This window comes from Pristis pectinata, chromosome 3 (assembly GCF_009764475.1).
Source record: "Pristis pectinata isolate sPriPec2 chromosome 3, sPriPec2.1.pri, whole genome shotgun sequence".
NCBI classification, from domain to species: Eukaryota; Metazoa; Chordata; class Chondrichthyes; order Rhinopristiformes; family Pristidae; genus Pristis; species Pristis pectinata.
Window position 1 is genome coordinate 109,001,639 of NC_067407.1, and position 22,932 is coordinate 109,024,570.

Consider the following 22,932-nt stretch of genomic DNA (forward strand, 5'->3'; position numbering starts at 1 on the left):
CACTTCAATAGTGCATAAATATTTCAGTAGTAGTAAGCTAATGAAGGATCTTATCGCGAAAGGCCTGAACAAGCCAGAATCTTTCCTACAAAGTTTCTTTGATTTGAGGGAGACTAAAATTGAGAAGTATGTCCACAAGACGGTTCCAAATTTAAATTATTTGTCTAGTAGAAATTTCAGTTTTTATTTAAAAATCTGTATAGTTTGTTATGAGGAATTCAAAAAGCTATTTGCTGTTTTGTTCATAATGTAATGTCTTAACTTTGTCATAGTAAAAAAAAATTGTGTTTTTTGTGGTTGTAGGTTCAGTACCTCCAGGCAAACACTAATGTGGATTCCAGACTCCTTTTTCTCCAGGTAAGAGTGGAACTTAAAATGCTGGTTCTATTGTTTGATCTTTTGAAAATGTTTGTAGAATAGGTTTGTAATTTGAAATGGTACCCCTCAAAACTGTAACACAATTGGAAGAATAAAATCGGTATTGTCAGTGTATTTTAGGAAAGTATTCTAGTTTATCAATATTTTAAGAGACAGAAAATCAGTGCAATTTGTTTTTTTCTGGATCCTCTTGGACTGATCCAAGTCTTTAGAAGTGACCACACAGAACTGTCAGATGATGCAGATGCATATTACAAGACCTCCATTAGATTGGATTGAATCAAAAATTGCTCAAATCCAGAAATGGAGATTGACACGTATATTAGCTTCTGCAATGTTATTAAAGGTACCATGAATGTCTGTAGAGTGGATCACTTCCATGACCACATGAGTATTTATTTGGTTTGAGAAACTTTGTCTTGGCTATTCTCTGAGAAGCCACGTTGTCCATGCAGCAGTCAGAAATGGCCCCAAATGTGCATTATTCATGAAAGAAACAATGTTTTTAACATATTTAAAATAATAAAAATTTGAATGGTATTCCAAAGATCATGAAGATATTATATCAGGTTATTTGTTGCTCTTACCATGATCAAAGTTGTTTTTTGTTCATTAATCTGGCCAATTTATTTAAAGTAGCATAGATGTATTTTTCTCGAGATGGTAAATAACTTGAAGTGAAACATAATTTAGTGATGTTTGTTTGTATATTTTTCAGCCATATGTGCAAGTTAAATTGATCAATGGCCTTGAAATTATAAATTTCAGGAATAGTATCTCATCTTTCCTCTTGCTTTCTGGACTGAAAATTACCATTACTGAGTTTGGGTCTTGGTTGTCTTGCCATTTCCCCTAAAGAAAAACATAGAACACCAGAATGACTCAACAGGTCAGATGGTGTATGTGGAAAGAGAAATGAAGTTTATTGCTTCAGGTAGATAATTTTCAATTCTAACTGAGGAAATTTTAGAAATCAAATATGTTTTAAGTTGCAGGGAAGAGTGGAGAGGACAAAAGGAATGTGTGAGAAATTGGAGACTATATTGACACAAGTGGTGGCGAGAGAAGATGGTGAAGACTTGTTAATCACATGATCTGTTTGAACAAGTTGTAAACGTGATGAAAACGAGAGACAAAGCAAAGCAGTGCTGGGACTAAGAAGCTAATTGAAAAACAAGACCCTTTAGATTCTCAAATCAGAACTAAAAACGGTGCTGAAATACCAGGTCAAAGCAATATCTGTAGGGAGAGAAATGGTCATCAACCTTTTATCAGAAGCATCAATTCTGCCTATTACTGGCCATCTTTTAATGAAATCCCTTCTTTGTCATGACATTTGGGATGGAACCCCTCAAAGATTCCCAGTATTGACAGCAGGCCTATGAAGCTTCTAGTCATACACGAGCAAGAAAATCACCTACTGATAGCCACCTTAAGTTAATAAATTGGTGGTACTCCATGTTAAATGGCATTTGGGAACAAAACATTGAAGCAGCAAGAGCATAGAATATACTCTGGGTGGGAGACTTCAGTATCCATCATCAAGAATAGCTCAGTAACATCACTCCTTAGCAAGCTGATGCATCATAAAAAAGGTGCTGGATTATGCTTGCTGCAAGTGGTGAGAGGCAACATGATGGGATGATCTTGATCTTATCATTAATATACCTGCAACAGATTAGTACAAAGAGTATTCATTTTTGACAGAGGGTCTTTGACCTGAAATGTTAACCTTTTTTCTCTTTTATAAGATGCTTTTATAATTATATTAAGGCAAAAAGAGTAACTAGGGCCCCTCAAGGACCAAAGTGGACACCCTTGTGTGGAGCTGTGTCTGATGGGTGAGGTCCTCAATGAATTTTTCTCCATTTTTTTTTTACTGTGGAGAAAGACATGATGACTTCAGAACTTGAGATAGTTTATGGCAATGTCTTGGGGATAGTCCATATTACAGCAGAGGAGGTGCTGGATGTCTTAATGTATGAAGGTGGATAGATCTCTGGGGCCTGATTGGGTATATCCAAGAACACAGTGGGAAGCTAGAGAAGAAATTGCTGGAGCCCTAGCTGAGATAAGTGCATCATCGTTAGTGGCAGGTGAAGTGCCAGAAGACTGGAGGGTGGTTAACATCATGCCTTTATTCAAGAGGGGCTGCAAAGAAAAATACCAGACTGGAGACTAGTAAGCTTAACATCTGTGGTAGGTAAGTTACTGGAGGTGATTCTGAGGGATAAGATGTACTTGTATTTGGAACAATGGGTTAATTAGGGATAGTCAGCATAGCTTTGTGTGTGGGAGATCATGGCTCCTGAATTTGATTGTTTTTTTGAAGGAGTAACCAAGAAGGTCGATGAGGGCAGGGTAGTAGACATAGACAGTATGGACTTCTGCATGAATGGCTGCTATGGAAAGTTAGATCACATGGGATCCAGAGAGAACCAGCTAATTGGATACATAATTTGCTTGATGGTAGGAAGCGGAGGGTGATAGCGGAAGGTTGTTTTTTTTGATTGGAAGCCCATGACTAGTGGTGTTCCCCAGGGGTTAGTGCTGGGCCCATTGCTATTTGTTATCTATATCAAGGTAGGGTCCTGAGGAGTGTTGTAGAACAGACGGTCCTAGAAGTACAAGTGCGTGGTTCCCTGAAAGGGGCGTCAGAGGTAGACTGGGTGGTGAAGACTTTTGGTATGCTGGCCATTAATGAGGGCATTGAGTGTAGAAGTTGGAATGTTGTACAAAATGTTGGTGAGGTCACATTTGGAATATTGTGTTCAGTTTTGTTCACCTTGCTATAGGAAAGATGCCATTCAGCTGGAAAGTGCAGAGGAGGTTTACAAGGATGTTGCTGGGATTTGAGGGACTGAGTTATGGTGAGAGTTTGAGCAGGTGGGGACTTTATTCATTAGCATGTAGGAGAGTGAGGGGTGATATTATAGAAATATGGGGGTGTAGATAGGTGAATGTGCACAGTCTTTTTCTTTGGGTTGGGGAATCAAAAACTAAAGGACATGGGTTTAGGTGAGAGGGGAGAGATTTAATAGGAACCAAAGGGGCAAGTTTTTCACCCAGAGGGTGGTCAGTATATGGAATGAGCTGCCAGAGGAAGTGGTTGAGGCAGGTATATTAACAACATTTAAAAGGTACTTGAAACAGGTACATGGATAGGAAGGGTTTAGAGGGATATGGGCAAATGGGACTGGCTTAAATGGGAATCTTGGTTGGCATGGACCAGTTGGGCCTGTTTCTGGACTCTATGACTCTATGCAGCCTGACCTGCTGAGTATTTCCAGCCTTTTCTGTTTTTATATTGCAACAATAGTGTTGTTTCATGTGCTACAGAAATAGCAAAATCTCTAGCCAAGCTGTTCAGTAGAGCTATAAAGCTGTAATTTAACCGACAATGTGGAAAATTGCCCTGTCCTGTCTCTGAAAAGCAGGGCAAATCAAATTTGGTCAATTATGGTATTGGTGATGGAAGGTAACGCTGATGATGCCAACAAGCTGCACATAACAATAATCTACTTGTACTCATTTTGAGGCTCTGCGCCTACATCATGCTTCAGTACAGTTATGGTTGAAATACGATATGAAGAGCTTAATTCCAGAGGCAGTTTGAGTGACTGTCCTCAATATCAAAGCAACATCTAATTAGTGGTGCCATTAAGAAGCCCTTGTAAAATTGTATTTGTTAGGCAGCTGGGATTGAGTCATACCTAGCACAAACTGAGCTGGTTGTAGTTGTTGGAGGCCAGTCATCTTGGCCCTCATGACACTGTACTAGCCCTAACCATATTTACCTGCTTCATTAATTTCCCTCCATAATGTCAGAAGAAGGGATGTTCATTAATGAATGCTTAATTTTTAGTTCTGTTCACATCCCCTTGGATATTGAGGCATTCTGCATCTCCTGCAGAGAACCTGAACAATATTCAGATGTGAATTGTTACATGACAAATAACACTCAGACATGGTAATAGCCATCATGACAGTTAAACTGCCTTCCCTTGACAATGATATTGCCGTCATTGAATATCCAACTACATCGTGGATGTAGTTACAGACCAAAACGTTAACTGGACTTCTTATGATAGATCTTATTGCTCCAAGGGTATGTCACACACAGCATATTCTGTGGCTATTGTGACACTCGAGGCATACATCAAGAATATGATGGTGTGCTGTCCACTTGCCTTTGTGCACGTTGTTCCAAAAACGCTTTTTCCATCCAGGGCAAAGCTGCCTGCATTAAAAATGCAAAATACTCAGATAACTCAGTGGTTTAGGCATTATCTGTGGAGAGAGAAATGGAGTTAACGTTGTGGGTTGATGTTCTTTCTCCAGAATTAAGAACAGCTATAAAATGTGCATATTTAAGTTGCAGAAAAAGGAGGGGTGGAGAGACTAATAGGAATGTCTGTGATAGGGTAGGAACCAAAAATGATTCAATGATACAAAAGATGTTATCAGCTGAAAGAAGTTGAAGGCTGAAAAGGCGGATTGGCATTCTTTGCACCACCTAGAAGCTTAATTTGTGCCATCACTAAAGTACTTTGATTTTAACATAGAGCATTTATTAAAGGCTTCTTTGGTAACATCTCCCAAGGTCCGATAGCCAGAAGGACATGGCCTGTTACAAGCATGGAAACAACACGACATCCATGTTCCCATCAAACTATGCAGCACTCTGACTTGGAAATATATTCTATCCTTTCATTGTTACTGGGTCAAAATTATGTATTCCCTCCAAGGTAGCAATGAGGGAGTACCATTCTATCAGAATTCTTCCTAACAAAAGCAAGGAATTCTTCACTGATGTAACAATACTAACCTTGCTCAACGTCCACTACATTTTCAAAATTACAGGATATTGCTTAGCTAACTGTGCAGATAGATTTGAAGTTTTGAATTATACATAAACTGTTATTGCAGAAAATTATCCTGTGAGGAGGAAGTAATTGTTAAAATGGTCACTTTGAGGCATTCCTCACCTCTGGCTGAATCTTATTGCAAGGAGTTAGTGATGTTGTAGAGTCCCCTAATTTATGTTAACTAGAAAACTTGCCATCATTGGCCAACTGAAACCATTTGCAATAACCGTACTTTTAGGCATTCACCAGCTAAAGTAGTGAAAGGTCTATCCTAGTTTTAATAAATATTTTAAATATGAATATTGTTGGATCCTGTGAACAGACTAGTCCTTACTTTTAAAAATTGTCATTAATCAGCAATGGGAATGAGATTAACCAGGGTTGGTTTTATTCCTGTTATTCCTTGTGACTAAAGAACAGTAAGTTTGAAATTTCCCCCCAAGACCACCTCCCCTTCTTTTTAAATCAGTCACTTTCTTCTGGTTTGTCGTGTCACATTTCACCTAGTCTTTCATTCTATTGTTTAAATGCTAATTTGATTAGTTACTAAAGTTTTTTGATTATAAGTAGGTTCAAATTCAAAAACTTGTATCCATACCTCTTGTAAAGCTCTGGTGGGGTCTTTGATGAACATAATGTGCTTACACTTGTCATATAATGTGCAAACACTGATTCTGTATGATGTGACTCTTTCATTAAGGTAAGAATCATTATTTAATAATCATGCATTTGCATTATACGGCTGTATCATTGGAATAATTGTAATAAATATGCTTAAATGTAAATAAATGTCACTAAATCAGCTGTTAGCAAATTAAAGAAAAACAATTGAAAACCTCAGCAGATCAGGCACCATCTGTAGAGAAGTACTAACCATTTTTTTTAAGGTCCCTGGACAAAAAATGGAAGTGATTGAAGGTGAAAAATATTGAGAGAGATTAACTAATGTTTTGCTTTGTAGAATTTCCTTAACCAGATGAAAGGTTCCTAAATTTGAAGTATAATTAACTTCAGACTTCCAATATTTGCCATATTTAATTTTTATAGGATCGTTTTACTAATAATTTCTTCAGAATATTTATGAAAAAATAAATCCTGCTTGGCAGGATATTAATTTGAATCCTCCAAAGGGCAGGTCATATGTGATGTTTACTCATATTATTCAGAACTGTTGAACAGTTTCTTTTCAACTTTGAGATAACTCTGGCCTTCAAATTAATTCTCACGTCAACTCTTTTTGTTCCAGCTTGCTGAGTGGGAGAATCTCAACACTACGGGATGAAACTGGAGCAGTAAGCTGACCATTATTTTGTGTTTTATACTTTATGAAAGCAGAATTCATTTGTTACTTATTTCTTGTGAAGAATCATGCTACAAAGGACAAATTTCTATTCTGCACCAATTCAAAATTTGTATAAAGTCATGGGTGTTACAGTGCAGTTTGGCAAAGGAGTTTTTAATGCAGTATTAATTTTTCATGGAAGGTTGTTCTGTGGATCTGAGCTGTTTTTTCTCCACCTGGTGTGCATTTTGTAAATTGTGGCACTATGGAATTCTAGTTTTTTCTTGCTATATGAGGAGCAACTGTGCTTCCCAGTAGTTCTTTCGTTGTTGGTGTCATGGCATCATAACTGTGTCAACTAGCAAAAGATGAAATGGGGGTGGAAAAAAGTATTTCCTGTAATGCCTTTGATGCCTATCATGTCCATTCTTTGCCTAATAACAATGAACAAAGTGAAAGAATGCAGGTCTGAGTTAGTAAAGGTCCGTTCGCTCCTCCAGAACTATTCCCAGTTCTTGACAGCAAAGCATAAAGCTATTCAAATCTGTTTACAGAAGAGGTACTTGACTAATCTCCAGCATAAGAGTAATGAGTTAAGAGGAATGCTTCTTGAAATGTTGACTTTTCAGTTTCAAACTGGGTGATGTTCAGAAAGTGTCGATAAAAGGTTACATGAATTAATGGCTGTGAATCCTTCTCTCACCCACGCAGAAGAAGATGATTTACACCTGATGATGGAAAGTAATTTTGGCCCAGAGCATGATTAATATAGAACTATGAAGGCTAAAATCCTGAATCATTTAAAAAAAAATGGTACTCTGTGATTGGAGGAAATGTCCACCTGCACAGAGGAGCTACAATTGTTTGAATGTTCTTTGTTGTCTGTATCTGTCTTGTGATCTTCAAAACCAAGTTGGTTGATGATATAAATCAAGGGAGAAAGTGATTCTGGTGCTTCAGTGCATTAGGATCAAAGCAGAATAAAGGTAAATATCTTCAATGGCTAGCTGAAACTTGAGGAAAAAGACTTCCATGGAAATGCAGATTGACTGATGGTTGTGTTTTTTATTGAGTTTAATTAAATTAATATGAGATTCGATCCAATATGGTTCTGTTAAGAAAGCCTTAAATAATTTTCAAAATAGAAAAGAGATTTGCATAAATATGTCCATTTAAGGATGTCCTAAAGTAATCAGCTTAGTTGCCGTTGTAAAGTAAAAATATGTGGCAGCTAATTTGTGCAAAGTAAGGTTTGACAAAGCATTGTGATAAGAATTAGTTTCTTTAAACATAGAACGTTGCAGCACAGTACAGGCCCTTCAGCCCACTATGTTGTGCCGACATTTTATCCTGCTCTAAGATCCATCTAACCCTTCCCTCTGACATGGCCCTCCATTTTTCTATCATTCATGTGTCTATCTAAGAGCACGATAGTGTAGTGGTTAGTGTAATGCTTTACAGTGCCAGCAACCCGGGTTCAATTCCGGCCACTGTCCGTAAGGAGTTTGTACGTTCTCCTAGTGTCTGTGTGGGTTTCCTCCAGGTGCTCCGGTTTCCTTCCACATTCCGAAGACGTACGGGTTAGGAAGTTGTGGGCATGCTATGTTGGCGCCGGAGGTGTGGCGACACTTGTAGGCTGCCCCCAGAACACTACGCAAAAGATGCATTTCACTGTGTGTTTCGATGTACTTGTGACTAATAAAGATATCTTATCTCTTAAGAGTCTTTTAAATGTCCCTAATGTATCTCCCCCCACAACCTCTGCAGGCAGTGTGTTCCATCACCCACCACTCTCTGTGTAACAGAAAAAACCTTATCCCTTATACGTTCCTGCAATTACCTTTTAAAATTGTCCCCTCATGTTGGGGAAAAAGTCTATGACCGTCAACTTAATCTATGCCTTTTATCATCTTGTACAGCTTTATCAAGTCACCTCTCATCTTCCTTTGCTCCTAAGAGAAAAGCTCTAGCTCGCTCAAGATATCCTCATAAGACGTGCTCTCTAATCCAGGCAGCATCCTGATAAATCTCCTCTGCAGCCTCTCTAAAGCTTCCACATCCTTCCTATAATGAAGTGACCAGAACGGAACACAATACTCCAAGTGTGGTCTGCCCAGAGTTTCATAGAGCTGCAACATTACCTCGTGGCTCTTGAACTCAATACCCTGCCTAATGAAAGACAACACACCATATGCTTTCTTAACAATCCTATCAACCTGCGCGGCAACCTTGAGGAAACTGTGGACGTGGACCACTAGATCCCTCCGTTCCTCCTCATTGCTAAGAGTCCTGCCGTTAACCTTGTGTTCTGCCTTCAAATTCGATCTTTCAAAGTCCATCACTTCAGTTTTCCAGGTTGATCTCCATGTGCCACTTCTCAGCCCAGCTCTGCATCCTATCAGTGTCCTGCTGTAACCTACAGCAACCTTCTACGCTATCCACAACACCACCAACCTTTGTGTCATCTGCAAACTTACTAATCCACCCTTCCACATCCTCATCTGAGTCATTTATAAGAATCATAAAGAGCAGGGGTCCCAGAACAGATCCCTGCAGAACACCACTGGTCACCAATCTCTAGTCAGAATACGCTCCATCTACAACCACCATCTGTCTTCTATGGGTGAGCCAATTCTGAATCCACCCAGCCAAGTTTACCTAGATCCCATGCCTCCTGACTTTCTGAATGAGTCTTCCATGAGAAACCTTACCAAATGCCTTACTAACATCCATGTACACCACATCCACTGCTCAGCGGTGTGCTTTGTCACATCCTCAAAGAACTCAATCAGGCTCATAAGGCACAACCTGCCCCTCACAAAGCCATGCTAACTGTCCCTAATCAGCCTATTCTTTTCCAAATGTTCAAATCCTGTCTCTCAGAATCTTCTCCAGTAACTCACTGACCTGTCATTCCCAGTGTTATCCCTACTCCCTTTCTTGAACAACATTTGCCACCCTCCAATCATCTGGCACTACTTCTGTGGCCAGTGAGGATGCAAAGATCATTGCCAAAGGTGCAGCAATCTCTTCCCTCGCTTCTCATAATAACCTTGGATATATCCCATCTGGCTCTGGTGACTTATCTATCCTAATGTTTTTCAAAAGTTCTAGCACATCTTTCCTCACATTGACATGCCCTAGTGTATCAGCCTGTTGTATGCCATCCTCACAAATGTCAAGGTCTCTCTCACTGGTGAATACTGAAGCAATGTATTTATTAAGTACATCTTTCCTCACATTGACATGCCCTAGTGTATCAGCCTGTTGTATGCCATCCTCACAAATGTCAAGGTCTCTCTCACTGGTGAATACTGAAGCAATGTATTTATTAAGTACATCTCCTACCTCTTCCAACTCCAGGCACATGTTTCTTTTATCCCTGATCGGTCCTACCCTCACTCTAGTCATCCTCCTATTCTTCACATACGTGTAGAACACCTTGGGGTTTTCCTTAATCCTACTCGCCACGGCCTTCTCATGCCCCCTTCTAGCTCTCCGAAATCCATTCTTAAGCTCCCTCCTGACTACCTTGTAACTCTCCAGAGCCCTGTATGAACCTTGCTTTCTAAACCTTGGGTAAGTTTGACAAGATATTTTGTCTCTTATCAACCATGGTTCCTTCACTCTACCATCCTTACCCTGCCTCAGTGGGACAAACCTATCCAGAATTCCATGCAAGTACTCCCTAAGCAACCTCCACATTTCCATTGTGCACTTCCCCAAGAACATCTGTCCCCAATTTACGCTCCCAAGTTCCTGTCTAATAGCATCGTAAGTCCCCCTCCCCCTTTCCCATATCATCTGCTCTTATCACTCTCAAAGGGTACAGTAAAGTTCAAGGAGTTATGGTCACTGTCTCCAAAATGCTCTCCCATCAAGAGATCTGAAACCTGATCAGACTTATTGCTTAGTACCTGGTCCAGTATGGCGTCACTAGTCAGCCTGTCCATGTACTGTCAGGAATCCTTCCTGAACACACCGAACAAACTCTGCCCCATCTATCCCCTTTACACTAGGAGGTGCCAATCAATATTAGGGAAGTTGAAATCACCCATGACAACAATCCTGTTATTTTTGCACCTTTCTAAAAAATCTGCCTCCTGATCTGCTCCTCAGTGTCTCTGCTGCTGGGGGGGGGAGGGGGGGGGAAATCTGTAGAATACTCCCAACAGAGTGATCACTCCATTCCTGTTTCTGACTTCCACCCACACTAACTCAGTAGACGATCCCTTCAGGACATCCTCCCTTTCTACAGCTGTGACACTGTCCCTGATCAGCAAAGCCTCTCCCCCACCTCTCTTGCCTCTGTCCCTGTCCATTTTGAAGCATCTGAACCCTGGAATATCCAGCAGCCATTCCTGCCTTGTGACAGCCAAGTCTCTGTAATGGCCACAACGTTGTAGTTCCATGTACTTACCCATGCTTTAAGTTCATCACCCTTGTTCCTGATACTTCTCACATTAAGGTAGACACACTTCAGGCCATCCAACTGACTGCAACTTTGCTTTTGGAAGTGGTGGTTGAAGGATTGGTATTGGGCATGGTACCAGGGATCACTCATTTTCTTTAAAATAATGCAATGGATTTATTTTTCATTGCTCACGTGAAAGAGAACAGACAAGCTCTGGTTTAACATGCTATCTTAAGCACTGCCTTTCTGACAGTATAGCATTCCCTTCAGTACCCTTATCAGCCTGTATTTCTATGCTGCAGCCTTTGAAGTGGGACTTGAACTTGGAATGGCTGATTTGGGTGAGAGTTGTATCAACTGAGCCAAAGCTGATTCTGTCTTGTGTTAATTACCTTCTAGTTGTGCAGATAGTGGATAATGTACTGTGATAAGCAATGGTAACAATATCAGCCCTATAGTTCAGAAATTAATTAGTTATCAGTAGTGTACTTTTTAAAGAGTGGGGAAGTAAAGCCTAAGTTATGAGGTTTTTTAATGTAGCAACCTCCAGTGAAAACTGTACCCCTTGACAGCAGCACTACTCTGGTTTTGGTGTGGGCAGGAGATTACAGTACATTTCTATAATGATGCGAATAGCAACAGAATTCTATTAAGTCAGAAGACTGACCACTAATGCCATCTGCTGGTCATGTTTTAACTTCATCTTTTGGAAGTGATTCAAGGAAAGAAATGTATTCATGGAATCTTAGAACACAGAGAAAGACATTCATGTGTTGTGTGAGAGCCAATTCTTTGGAGCAGTGCACTTTAGTCTCACACCAGAGTTTTTCATTTCCATAATCTTGCAAATTTGTCCTCAATATTGTTTTTTCTTTGTTCTATTTGTTTTTTTTCTTGTAATAATTGTGTATAATTTGTATTTGTTTTTCTTGTGAATGTTGTGTATCTGATGCTATGTGCCTGTGATGCTGCTGCAAGTAAGTTTTTAATTGCACTTGTGCATATGACAATAAACTTGACTTTGAACTACATGCCCAATTAGCTTTTGGAAGTTTTTAATCGATGCCACTGGCCTATTGGGTAGTGTTTCAGATCTTAGTGTTGCCAATTAAATACAGCACACAATAAAAACATATCAGACAATGTCTTTGCCTAACAACTATACTTTAATCACGATTTGATTCAAACAATTCAAAAGATTCATCACATAGTTTCATAGTTTACTTTTACTTAACTTTTTAGTTTCACAACTCTCTTAGTTACTTTCACAACTCTTTTTGGTTTATTTTCACAACTTCCAAAACCCATTACTTGTATTCAGATATTACCCACTCTTGATGAACCAGGCTGGGGTTTGATCTTGACAAGTTCTTCTGAGTCCCTGACTCAGGGTGGTTGTCTTCAGAGGTTGGTCTCTGGAGTCACTGCTGCTGGTCATCTTGTAAGGCAACTTTTTATACACTTCACATACCTCCCAAACATTGCATAGTTCTTTATGGCCTTTACACATCCATAATTCCAGTCCTTATCCATACGAGCATGTGTTTCCTTAACTTCAAATCGCAGTTGGTGCCATCCTACAATTATTTTAACCATTTGTTTCATACATCACCAGAGTGTTTACTGGAGATTTGTAATCTGCCAAATGTCCTTTTGCACAGGATGTCAGGTCCCAAATACCCCCATCTGCTTATCCCGTCTGTCAGATAACTCGCAGTGGGAGGTTTACGATGAGATAGTCCACAGAACTGTAAAGCTGTCTGAGCTATGTTCTCAATTGAGAATGACCAGGTGTTGATTACATGAACTTCCTTCACTGTGCCCCTTTGTTCTGTGATTTCCAACATCTCTTCCTAGGCAGCAGAGTATCATCCCAAAGCTTGATTGGATACTTGCCATCGCTCTGGCTGCTATGTTAGCAATCCTGTGTGTAAAAAAGAAAATCTAATCTTCTGTTTGGTTTTGATAATTTTTAAAAAAAAAAATCTTTTGACTTCTGATTGCCAACTCACTTGCTAGAGAAAGTACTTCTGTTTACATAGAACATAGAAAAGTACGGCACAGCAACAAACCCTTTGGCCCATGATACCTGTTTCAATCCTGATGCCAAATTAAACTAAGCCTATCTGCCTGCACATGACCCATATCCCTCCATTCCCTTCGTGTTCATATGTCTGTCTAAATGCCTCTTAAATACCACTGTCGTGGCTGCTTCCACCATTACCCCTGGCAGTCCATTCCAGGCACCTACCATTCTCTGTGTAGGGGGAAAAAAAAAATTTGCTCTGCACATCTCCCTTAAACTTCCCCCTCTCACCGTAAAGCTGTGCCATCTAGTATTTGACATTTCAACCCTAGGGAAAAAGAATTTATCTACTATGTGAACGCCTCTCATAATTTATAAAACTCTTCAGTTTCTAACACTCCAGAGAAAAAACAATCTAAGTTTGTCCATCCTCTCCTTGTATCTATTCTCTCTAATCCAGGCAGCATCCTGGTGAACCTCTTCTGCATCCTCTCCAAAGCCTCCACATCCTTCCTGTAATGGGGTGACCAGACTGCACACAATGCTCCAAATGCAGACTAACCAAAATTTTATACAACTGAAACATGACTTATTGACTCTTGTAAATGCCCCAACTGATAAAGACAAGCATGCCATATGCTGCCTTTACCATCCTATCTACTTGTGTTGCTACTTTCAGGGAGTTATGGACTTGACACCCAAGATCAATGCTCCTAAGGGTCCTGCCATTCACTGTATACTTTCCTCTTGCATTTTACCTCCTAAAATATAGCACCATGCATTTGTCCACATTAAACTCCATCTGCCAGTTTTCCACCCAGATTTCCACTTAATCTATATCCTGCTGTATCTCTTAACAACCTTCCTTGCTGTCTACATTTTCATCCAAATCATTAATATATATTACAAACAGTAATGGTCCCAGCACTGATCATTGCCAGACACCATTGGTCACAGACCACTAATCAAAAAAAATGCCCCTCTACCACTGATGGAAAAACACAATGCTGGAGGAATTCAGCAGGCCAGGCAGCATCCATGGAGAAAAGCAGGCGGTCAACGTTTCGGGTCAGGACCCTTCTTCGGGACAAAACGTTGACCGCCTGCTCTTCTCCACGGATGCTGCCTGGCCTGCTGAGTTCCTCCAGCGTCGTCATGTTTTTCATCTAGATTCCAGCATCTGCAGTCCTTTGTTTCTCTACCCCTCTACCACTACCCTCTGTCCTCTATGGCAAAGCCAATTTTGAATCCATTCGACCAAGTGACCGTGGATCACACGCACCTTGATCTTCTGGATCAGCTTTTCATGAGGGACTTTGTCAAATGCCTTATTTTGTCAAATGCTGTATTTTAAGTCTATGTAGACAACATCCACTGCCCTATGCTCATCAATCATCGTCTTCACCTTGAAATTCGATCAAGTTTGTAAGATGTGACCTGCCCCACACATCGCTATGATGGCTATCCCTAATAAGCTTTTTGAAATGTGAGTAAATCCTATCCCTAAGAATCTTCTGCAGTAGCTTCCCTTCCACTGAAGTGAGGCTCACTGGCCTATAATTTCTTGGATAATCTCCACTGCCATTCTTAAACAAAGAAACAACTTTAGCTACAGTACAGCCTTCTTGGACCTTGCCTGTGGTTAGAGAGGATACAAAGATCTTTGTCAAGACCCCAGCAATCTCTTTTTTCCTCTCTCCAATAATCTGAGATAAATCACATCAGGCCCTGAGAATTTATCCTCAATGTTCTTCAATAGACCCAACACCACCACCTTCTTGACCTCAACATGTCCTAAATTATTAGCATACCCACACTCCTTCTCCTTGTTTGTTCCATCAAAACCTCTCAGAATTTTGAATATCTTTGCTGGAATGATTCACTTCACTGATGTAATCCTCTGGTTTGAGGTGAAAAATTCCCAGCTTTTTCATTCTTTTGCATAACTGAAGTCCCTCATTCCTGACTAATCTCTGCTGTACCCTCTCCAAGATCTTGGCATTGCACTCTTTCACACCTGCAATTAGAAGAAAAGATCTTTGATCAATTTATTTCTCATGAAAATTTGTATTTATTTAAAGACTAAAGTTCCACCAGAGATGGCAGCACAGTGACGTACGGGTGGGAGGGAATAGCTGTTGGGGTGCTCAAATTTGACTCCAGAGACCATGAAGCCTCATGACATCAGATTGTCATAACTGTTATCCCTCAACTGATGAATGGGTGGCCTTCCACGTTGAACAACATTTGGACGAAACACTGAACGTAGTAAGAGCACAGAGTGCACTCTAGGTGGGGACTTCATCGTCCATAATCACCTTGGCTGAGTCCTTCATTTTGAACACTCTGGGTGTGGGGTGTGGGGAGTGGGCACCATTAGCCAGAAACTCAACTCTGTCAGCCACGTAAATACCATGGCTGACCGAGTAGAGACAGGGTGTCCTGTGGTGAGTGACTTGCCTGATGACCCAATGCTCCTCCACAAAGCAGGAGTGTAATGGAGTACTTTCTCCTTGCCTGAATGAGTGCAGCTCCAACAACTCTAAAGAAGCTCAACACTATCCAGGATGATATGGTCAGCTTGATTGGCACCCCATTAACCACCCCAAACATTCATTCTCTTCCCCCACCTTTGCAGAGTGGCAGCAGAATATATCATCTACCTGCCCAATCCACTCCAACAGCACCTCCCAAACTAGGGACCTCTACCGCCAATGACAAGGGAATCAGGTGCATGGGACTCTATTACTTGTAAGTTCCCTAACATGTTACATACCACTGTGATTTGAAAATTTATTGCTGGTCCTTGATAACACTGAGTCTAAATTCTGGAACTCCATAAATAACACTGCTTGCACCAGAAGGACTTCAGCTGTTTAAGACGACGGCTCATCACCAGCTTTTTGAGGTCATTAGGGATTGGGCCCTAAATGTTGGTCTGTTAGTGACCCCCAGATCCCAGATAATGGGGGGAAGAAAGTTAAAGCTCGGTTTTTGGGGAATAGGTTTTTGTTTCTTAGATGTCAGCTGCCTGGTGAAAACCTTTAGACTTTGCTGATTCACTGGTAATGAATTGTCATTTATTATTGTCAGTAATAATATTTTCAGCGGATTTGTTCCTGACCAATGTTTATTTTACAGAGATGCTCAAAACTATTAACCAAATCTTTGAAACTGAATCTTCTTTTTATTATCATGGCTTTTATGTGATCATTGCACAATATAGTGGACATATTTATATGAACTCCACATTAAATGTTTTAAATGTCTTATATTGCTATTAAAATGCTTTCCCCATAGATATTTATTGATCGAGATCCCACTGCATTTGCACCAATTCTGAATTTTCTTAGAACAAAAGAGTTAGATTTAAGGTAAGGAAAAATTTATTTTCACAAAATTATGCAGTGGTTATGGTATAACATCAATAGAAATATGCAGTGCTATCACTATTTCTCCTTCCTCCTTCAAAAATGTACCTCTTGGAATGATGTTCAACCGGACCTCTGAGTGCATTGAAATTTGTTTCTGTGGGGAAGGATTTGCTTGCTTTGCGAATTGGAACATATTGAGCAACATGAATAGAGGGCATTTTGCTTTCATTTCAAATGGAAAACAGAAGAAATCTTCCCCTGTTGGCTTTGCATAGGGTCCTATAGAAAGTCTCTTAACATCAATCTAGGAGATAAATTTCATACAACAGGTTGGACATTTTTTTGTGGATTTGTATGAACTGCAGACTTCAATCATATAGGTGTGAATCTCTTTCTTCCCATTGAATCTGACCTTTTTTGTGGCCTAATCGTGGTTCAGAATCTTGAGTACAGTAAAATGTAAGCTCTCCAGGTGATGAGTCCGTGCTCCCCTGAGACTCACTGGGGCCTGGTTTCTGAACAACCTTAAAACTTGTGTTCACTGGAAAATTTATTATCATATTGTGTAACATCTTAAAAAAAAACTATTTAAATGTGTGTTGGGAATAACATCTGGTGATCTGGCACCACCAAAGTCCCACATGTGCTGGAGTATCAGAGTTTGACTGCATTGCAGTTTTATATTCCATTCCTATTAAACATAAGTGAATCTGAATTCTTTAAGTTCAATTGCATATTCTTTTTTGGAATCCTACAAGTCGCTTTATAAAATCAGGTGTAAATTAGTTAGACATCATCTACATTGTAGAATGAACTTTGTGTAGTGGTTTCTATGTCATTGCAAAAAATCTACTCTTTACTTCTAATGTAAGAAACTTGTGTTTGCATTTTATTAAGATTATTTTTGATGGGTTAGACAGAGCAAGTGTATGGTTAACAACTTTGTACATTTGTTATCTGAACTCCTGTGGTTTTATGCTTGGGTGCTTTAGTTTGATTGTGTCATGCTATTTACTGTAAATGGCTGGATTCTTGACATTTAAACAAGAGTTTGAAATGTTCTTTTGTGTTTGTCCAAATCCAGCTATTCAGTATCTTTAAGGAGTAGGTAAACAGGGAAATATTACTACTCTGTTCATTTCCTTCATTGTAACTTTTGGAATCCAACCTTCTACAACTCTTAAGTAATTCATAGATTCTTTTTGAGCTGTTTCTGATGTTATTGAAAATAAGCCCAAAAAAGGTATTTCCTTTAAATAGGTGCCACGTTGTTACAACAAACTAGTGCTGGAGGAACCCAGCTGGCTAGACAGCATCCGTGAGGGGAAATGGACAGTCAACATTTCAGCCATGTAAAGGGGTGAGGAGAAGGGGTGGAGCAAAAGCTGGCAAGCGATAGGTGGATCCAGGTGAGGAGGGAAGAGTGGAAGAAGCAACAGAGGCTGGGAGGTGATACGTGGAGGTGACAAAAGGGCTGCAGATGATGGAATGTGATTGGAGAGGAACCAAAATGGAGGGGGGGGGGTGGGTGGTGGGCAGATATGAACAGTGGAGGGAGGGGACATAGTGGAAGGAGTGTGCGGGTGATGGGCAGATAGAGTTGGTGGAGTGGAGGTTGATGGGGGGCTGGGATGGGGAGGAGATGCCTATGAATGTCTTGCCTCTCTTGGAAGGTGTCTTTAGAGCTCTGGATGGTGGTGAGGCAGGAGACGTAGGGATAGGTGGGGAGAGATGAGTGGACCATAGAGTTGCCGAGAGAGTGATTCCTGCAGCGAGGGTGGAGAGGGAAAGAATTAGCGGGTGGTGGTGTCGCGTTGTGGCTGGCGGTAGTTTCAAGCAATGATCTGTTGAATGCATAGGCTGGTGGAGTAAAAAGTAAGGACTATGGAACTCTATCCCTGTTCTGTCTGGGGGTAGATGGAGTAAGAGCAGAAGTGCAGGAAATAAAGGAGATGTAAGCAAGGGCTCCTCCATCTGCCAATCACCCCTCCTCCCATCCACCCATCACTTGCTTCGTCTTGCTCCGCCCCTTCCCTTCATTTCTTTATGTTGGCTATCTCCCTTCTGTCTTTCAGTCCAGATGAAGGGTCTTGACCCAAAACATCAACTGTCTGTTGCCCTCCATAGATGCTACCTGGCACACTGAGTTCCACCAGCATCTTGTTTGTTGCCCCAGATTCCAGCATCTGCAGCCCTTTGTGTCGCCATATTGTTTCATCCTTCCTCCATTGTTTCACTGATCTCAAAATGGTCATTGTTCTACAATGTGCCTATGAAAATATGTCATACATCTTGTGGTTTCAGCATGCATCAAGACAAACTAAGTTATAGCCTGATAACTGAATATTTTCAGTAAGTTGTTCCACAACCTGAACTATAAAATATCGAGAATGAACAACTTTTCAATTATTTTGAAAAGAAACCAAAATTCCAGCCAATATGAGATGAATCCCAGTTCCAATATTATATACAGTTAGGATATCTTGCATTACATTAGAGTCCTCAATTGTTAAGTTACTGATTGGTGATTGTCTAGGGCAAGTGCAATGCCATAACCATCAAACAGATAATGAAGTTAAAATATTGTGTGCCTTTGTGTGTATTGGCGTGGCTGAGACAAACTCACTTTACTTGCGACCTTGTAACTGAACAAAATGATAGCTCTATTTGTCTATTTTTAAATTGCCAGTCTTAGAAATTGGGTAATTGCTCGATTAAGTCTAATCTTTCTTGGTACTGGGGAAAAAAAAGTCAGAAACTGAATGATTAAAGATCTTAATTCCAGCAATCTATACATCCATCAGAAGCTTCCAATCGGTACGGTTAAGGATTCAGTTCTGCCATCTGTAGCTTCTTTGGTTCAGTGTTGTCATTCACAGGAGTGGCTCTTGCTAAGTAGGCTTTTTGATAACACTCACAAATGTGAACAATTCCTGGACTATTCTGTACCTTTCATAATTTTTCGGTCTTGTTCACATGATCCATCTGATGTGTAAACTATTAGTTGTTGGACTATGAATTTAACCCCATGAGAGCTAACTCTTGTTCAGTTTTAGCATTTTTAACATCTAATGTTCCTAGGGGCATTCCCATGCTGACCTTATCCATAAATGTAACAACTACATATCATGACGCCAATGTAGCAAAAGGGTTCCTGATATTTTGTACAACTACATAATTCAGAAATGGCTTTTATGTTGAATTATGTGAATATATTGTTCACAATTTTGCGGTCATAAATATTGCAACTCCATCCAATTAATGTACAGATTCTGGTAATAAATGCATTTAATTTACTGTTGGTTTGTGTTTATTTTGTGTGCACATTTGCTTTCATAATGAAAATACGTGGGAACATAGAAAATAGGAGCAGAAAGGGGATATTTGGCCCTCTGTCGGTTCTGTCATTCAATACGGTTATGGATGTTCATCCATCTCAATACCTTATCCCTGTTCTTCCCCCATACCTCTTGGTGCTTTTTGTATTCAGAAATTTATCTCTTTAAAGTATTCAGCAAACTGGCTTCTACAGCCTTCTGTAGTAGCTAATTCCACAGATTCACCACCCTCTAAATAAAGAAATTTCTCCTTGTATGAGTTTTAAATCTTTGGCCCTGTAACTTGAAGGTAAGAAGACCAAAGCTGCATACAATTCTCCGTATGTAGTTTCAGCAAGGCCCTGTATAATTGCGGCACGACTTCCTTGCTCCTGTATTCAAATCCTCTTACTCAGAAAGGCCAACATACTATTTGCCGCCTTAACTGCTTGTTGCACCTGTGTGTTTCTTTTCAGTGACTGGTGTACAAGTCCCTTTGTACATCAACACTTTTCAGTCTAACAAACCTTAAATAATACACCGCCTCTTCTTGTTTTTCCTTCTGAAATGGATAACTTCACATTTATCCATGTATTACTACATCTGCCATGGTTCTGCCCGTGGAAATGATTGAAGATATCCTGAAGACACAAAAAGAGATAACTTGTCTTTGATTTTGATTGTAACATATTTTGAGATGCTGATTAAAAACATGGCTCATACATTTTCTTTTTCTTGCAGGGGGGTAAACATCAATGTTCTGAGACATGAAGCTGAATTTTATGGGATTACTCCTCTAGGTATGATGTATCATTTGTCTTGTTATTGCTGAATGAGGAAAAATGTTTTACAGGATGTGCACTTAATACTCTCAAACTGCTGTTGGCAATAAAGGGTAATTTTATTATTGGAATATCCCTGTGTGTATATTATCTGTTAGTTGTTTACTGTCTTTCACAATGCTGCACCTACATTATTCTCATTCAATCCAATGAGATTAACAGTTTTTGCAGTGCATCAGGTCCCAAGCATTTTAGTCCATAGAAGACAATAGTTAATTAATTGTACTTGTTTTATTGTGAATCCATCTCCATTGCTGTTTTATATGCACCATTCTACAAAAATGGAGGAAATTAAATATGTTAATAGATATGCATACAGTGTATAACCAATAGCAAAACCTAAGTATACCAGCTTGTAAAGTGATGAATATTAGAAGACGTGGAGTACAATCCTTAGTCCATGATAAGTTACTTATTCTGAGTACTGAAGTCAAACGAGGACATCATTTATCTTTAAAATTGGGTGAGTGGTGGGATTAAAATTTGCCAAGTTATGTGCTATTAATTGCTTACAATTGCTTATTGGTGACTTCTACTGTAAAGTGTGAAAATTAAGTGGATAGGATGGGTTTACCTGTGATGTAGTTTGCAAAATTCACTTTCAAGGCTTCAACATGAGGAATGACGATGAGTAAGATCCTAGATTTTTGTTGGCAGTTGTAAAGTAATGAAGCCAAATGAGTCAGTAGCTCAAGAGGAGAGGAAAATCAGAAAGCATATTACTCTTTTTATGTAGGGGTATGTAAAACTGTTGCTAGTTCTTGTCTCTATTGCCAAACTTCTTTAACATTTTGATGGCATTATTTATGCTGTTCATTTCAGTTCGGCTGTAGGGTGTGAGTTGTAAATTGGTGGGTAGAAAGTGTAAAACTAGAAATGTAAATCAAAAATCAATGTGTGAAGGGGCGGTGAAGGGTGTGTTTGGAGAGAAACAACGTTGCTTTTTCAATGAATGCAAATGTGCACTCACATCTACTTCAGTGCACTTGCTATGCTTTGTTTAATTAATCAACTCCCAGGTAATGGAATATGGTTGAAATATGCTATACAGATTCCACAAAGGTTTGAGTTTATGAAAACCTTATTGATGAGAGGAACGTCCCGTGTATCATTCACAGTTTGTTCATGTACACATGTGATGCAGCAGTAAATAGAATATGTTACTTCCAAATTGTTTTACTGGTTTGGTTGTGCCTTATAGAGATCAAAAATTAATGCACATCTTGGTGAAAATTTTGCCTGAACGCTTAAAAAAAATCCATAAATTAAACCATAATTTTGGAACTTCACATTTCTATCTGCCTTTACTTTCTTGTATGATCTAAATATAACCTTGATTTGGGTCACTTTTTTTTAACCTGTTGATGTTCTGCTGTTTAACCTTAGTTTTTCAACTTACTTTGATAACGTTAAGATTGTGTTTTTCTTTTAAACAATTAAAGCATATTTCTAAAACCTTTATCAGCCATTTTGCAGAATGTAAGAGTTTCAAGCTAATTATTATTCTGCAGCTTTTACTCACATTAAGGGGTAACGTGGTTACAAGAACGTCCCTAACTTAAACGTGTTTCTAAATTTTTTTTATCACCTTTCGGTCATCACTTAATGAAAACCATATTTTGTCTGTTGAGATTTATTGAGATTGGAAGGGGACATTTGGTGTTTATATGATCCATCTACCACATATTCTGTTATTGAAGAGAATGTCAGAGGCTTGTTATCAGTTGGGAATGTGATAAATACTTGGAAATAACAGATACTGAAAGAGGTAATGAAATGGAGCCATCTTCTTTCTGTTTGCTTTTTTTATTCCTGTTTAGTTCGCCGCTTGTTGCTCTGTGAAGAACTTGAACGATCGTCGTGTGGTAGTGTTCTGTTCCATGGGTATCTGCCCCCTCCAGGTAACTTTAATATTAGTTAAACAGAAGCTGAGTATTTCCACAGGTGATCATGGTAATGCTAGTATTCTTTCAATACCAGACACACACCACAATTGCTTTTCATAAAGTTGTATCTCTGCATCACATATATGCAGACTACTAACAACCAGCGTTTTTCATATTGTTTGTGCTTTATTTAGGTTTCATTTTCTTTCACTCTTTAAACACAGTGGTACCTGCTTTGTAGTGATGGTAATAGTACCAAGGCTACAAATTTCTCTACAAACTATTTGCTCTGCATTGGCTGGAAGGGATATGTTTGTCACATAGGATGAAATATCCATGTAATTTAATCTTATCACCTCCTCCCAACTAATGTTCTGCAATTACCCTGAGAGATAATTCACACACCAAATCAGACTGAAAGCCCTAGGTAGCTCACCCTTGTCAAACTAAGTAGGTGATACTATTTGAGGACAAGCATTCTAGAGTGCATAATTTTAAAAACTACAAAACTACATTTTGGACTGGATTCTGATTTTGACCGTGGC

At 39.5% G+C, this 22,932-nt stretch overlaps 1 protein-coding gene across 3 annotated transcripts in view; it reads left to right on the forward strand.

Moving 5' to 3' along the window:
* Positions 1–22,932, forward strand: part of kctd3 (potassium channel tetramerization domain containing 3) — a 71,497-nt gene that overhangs the window by 10,571 nt on the left and 37,994 nt on the right. For all 3 annotated transcript variants that reach the window (XM_052012016.1, XM_052012015.1, XM_052012017.1), the window contains exons 2-6: positions 304–357; positions 6,493–6,538; positions 16,269–16,342; positions 20,401–20,459; positions 22,322–22,402. In XM_052012016.1, coding sequence (XP_051867976.1) covers positions 329–357; positions 6,493–6,538; positions 16,269–16,342; positions 20,401–20,459; positions 22,322–22,402 — 289 coding nt within the window. In that variant the 5' untranslated portion in view covers positions 304–328. The remainder of the gene's footprint in view (positions 1–303; positions 358–6,492; positions 6,539–16,268; positions 16,343–20,400; positions 20,460–22,321; positions 22,403–22,932) is intronic.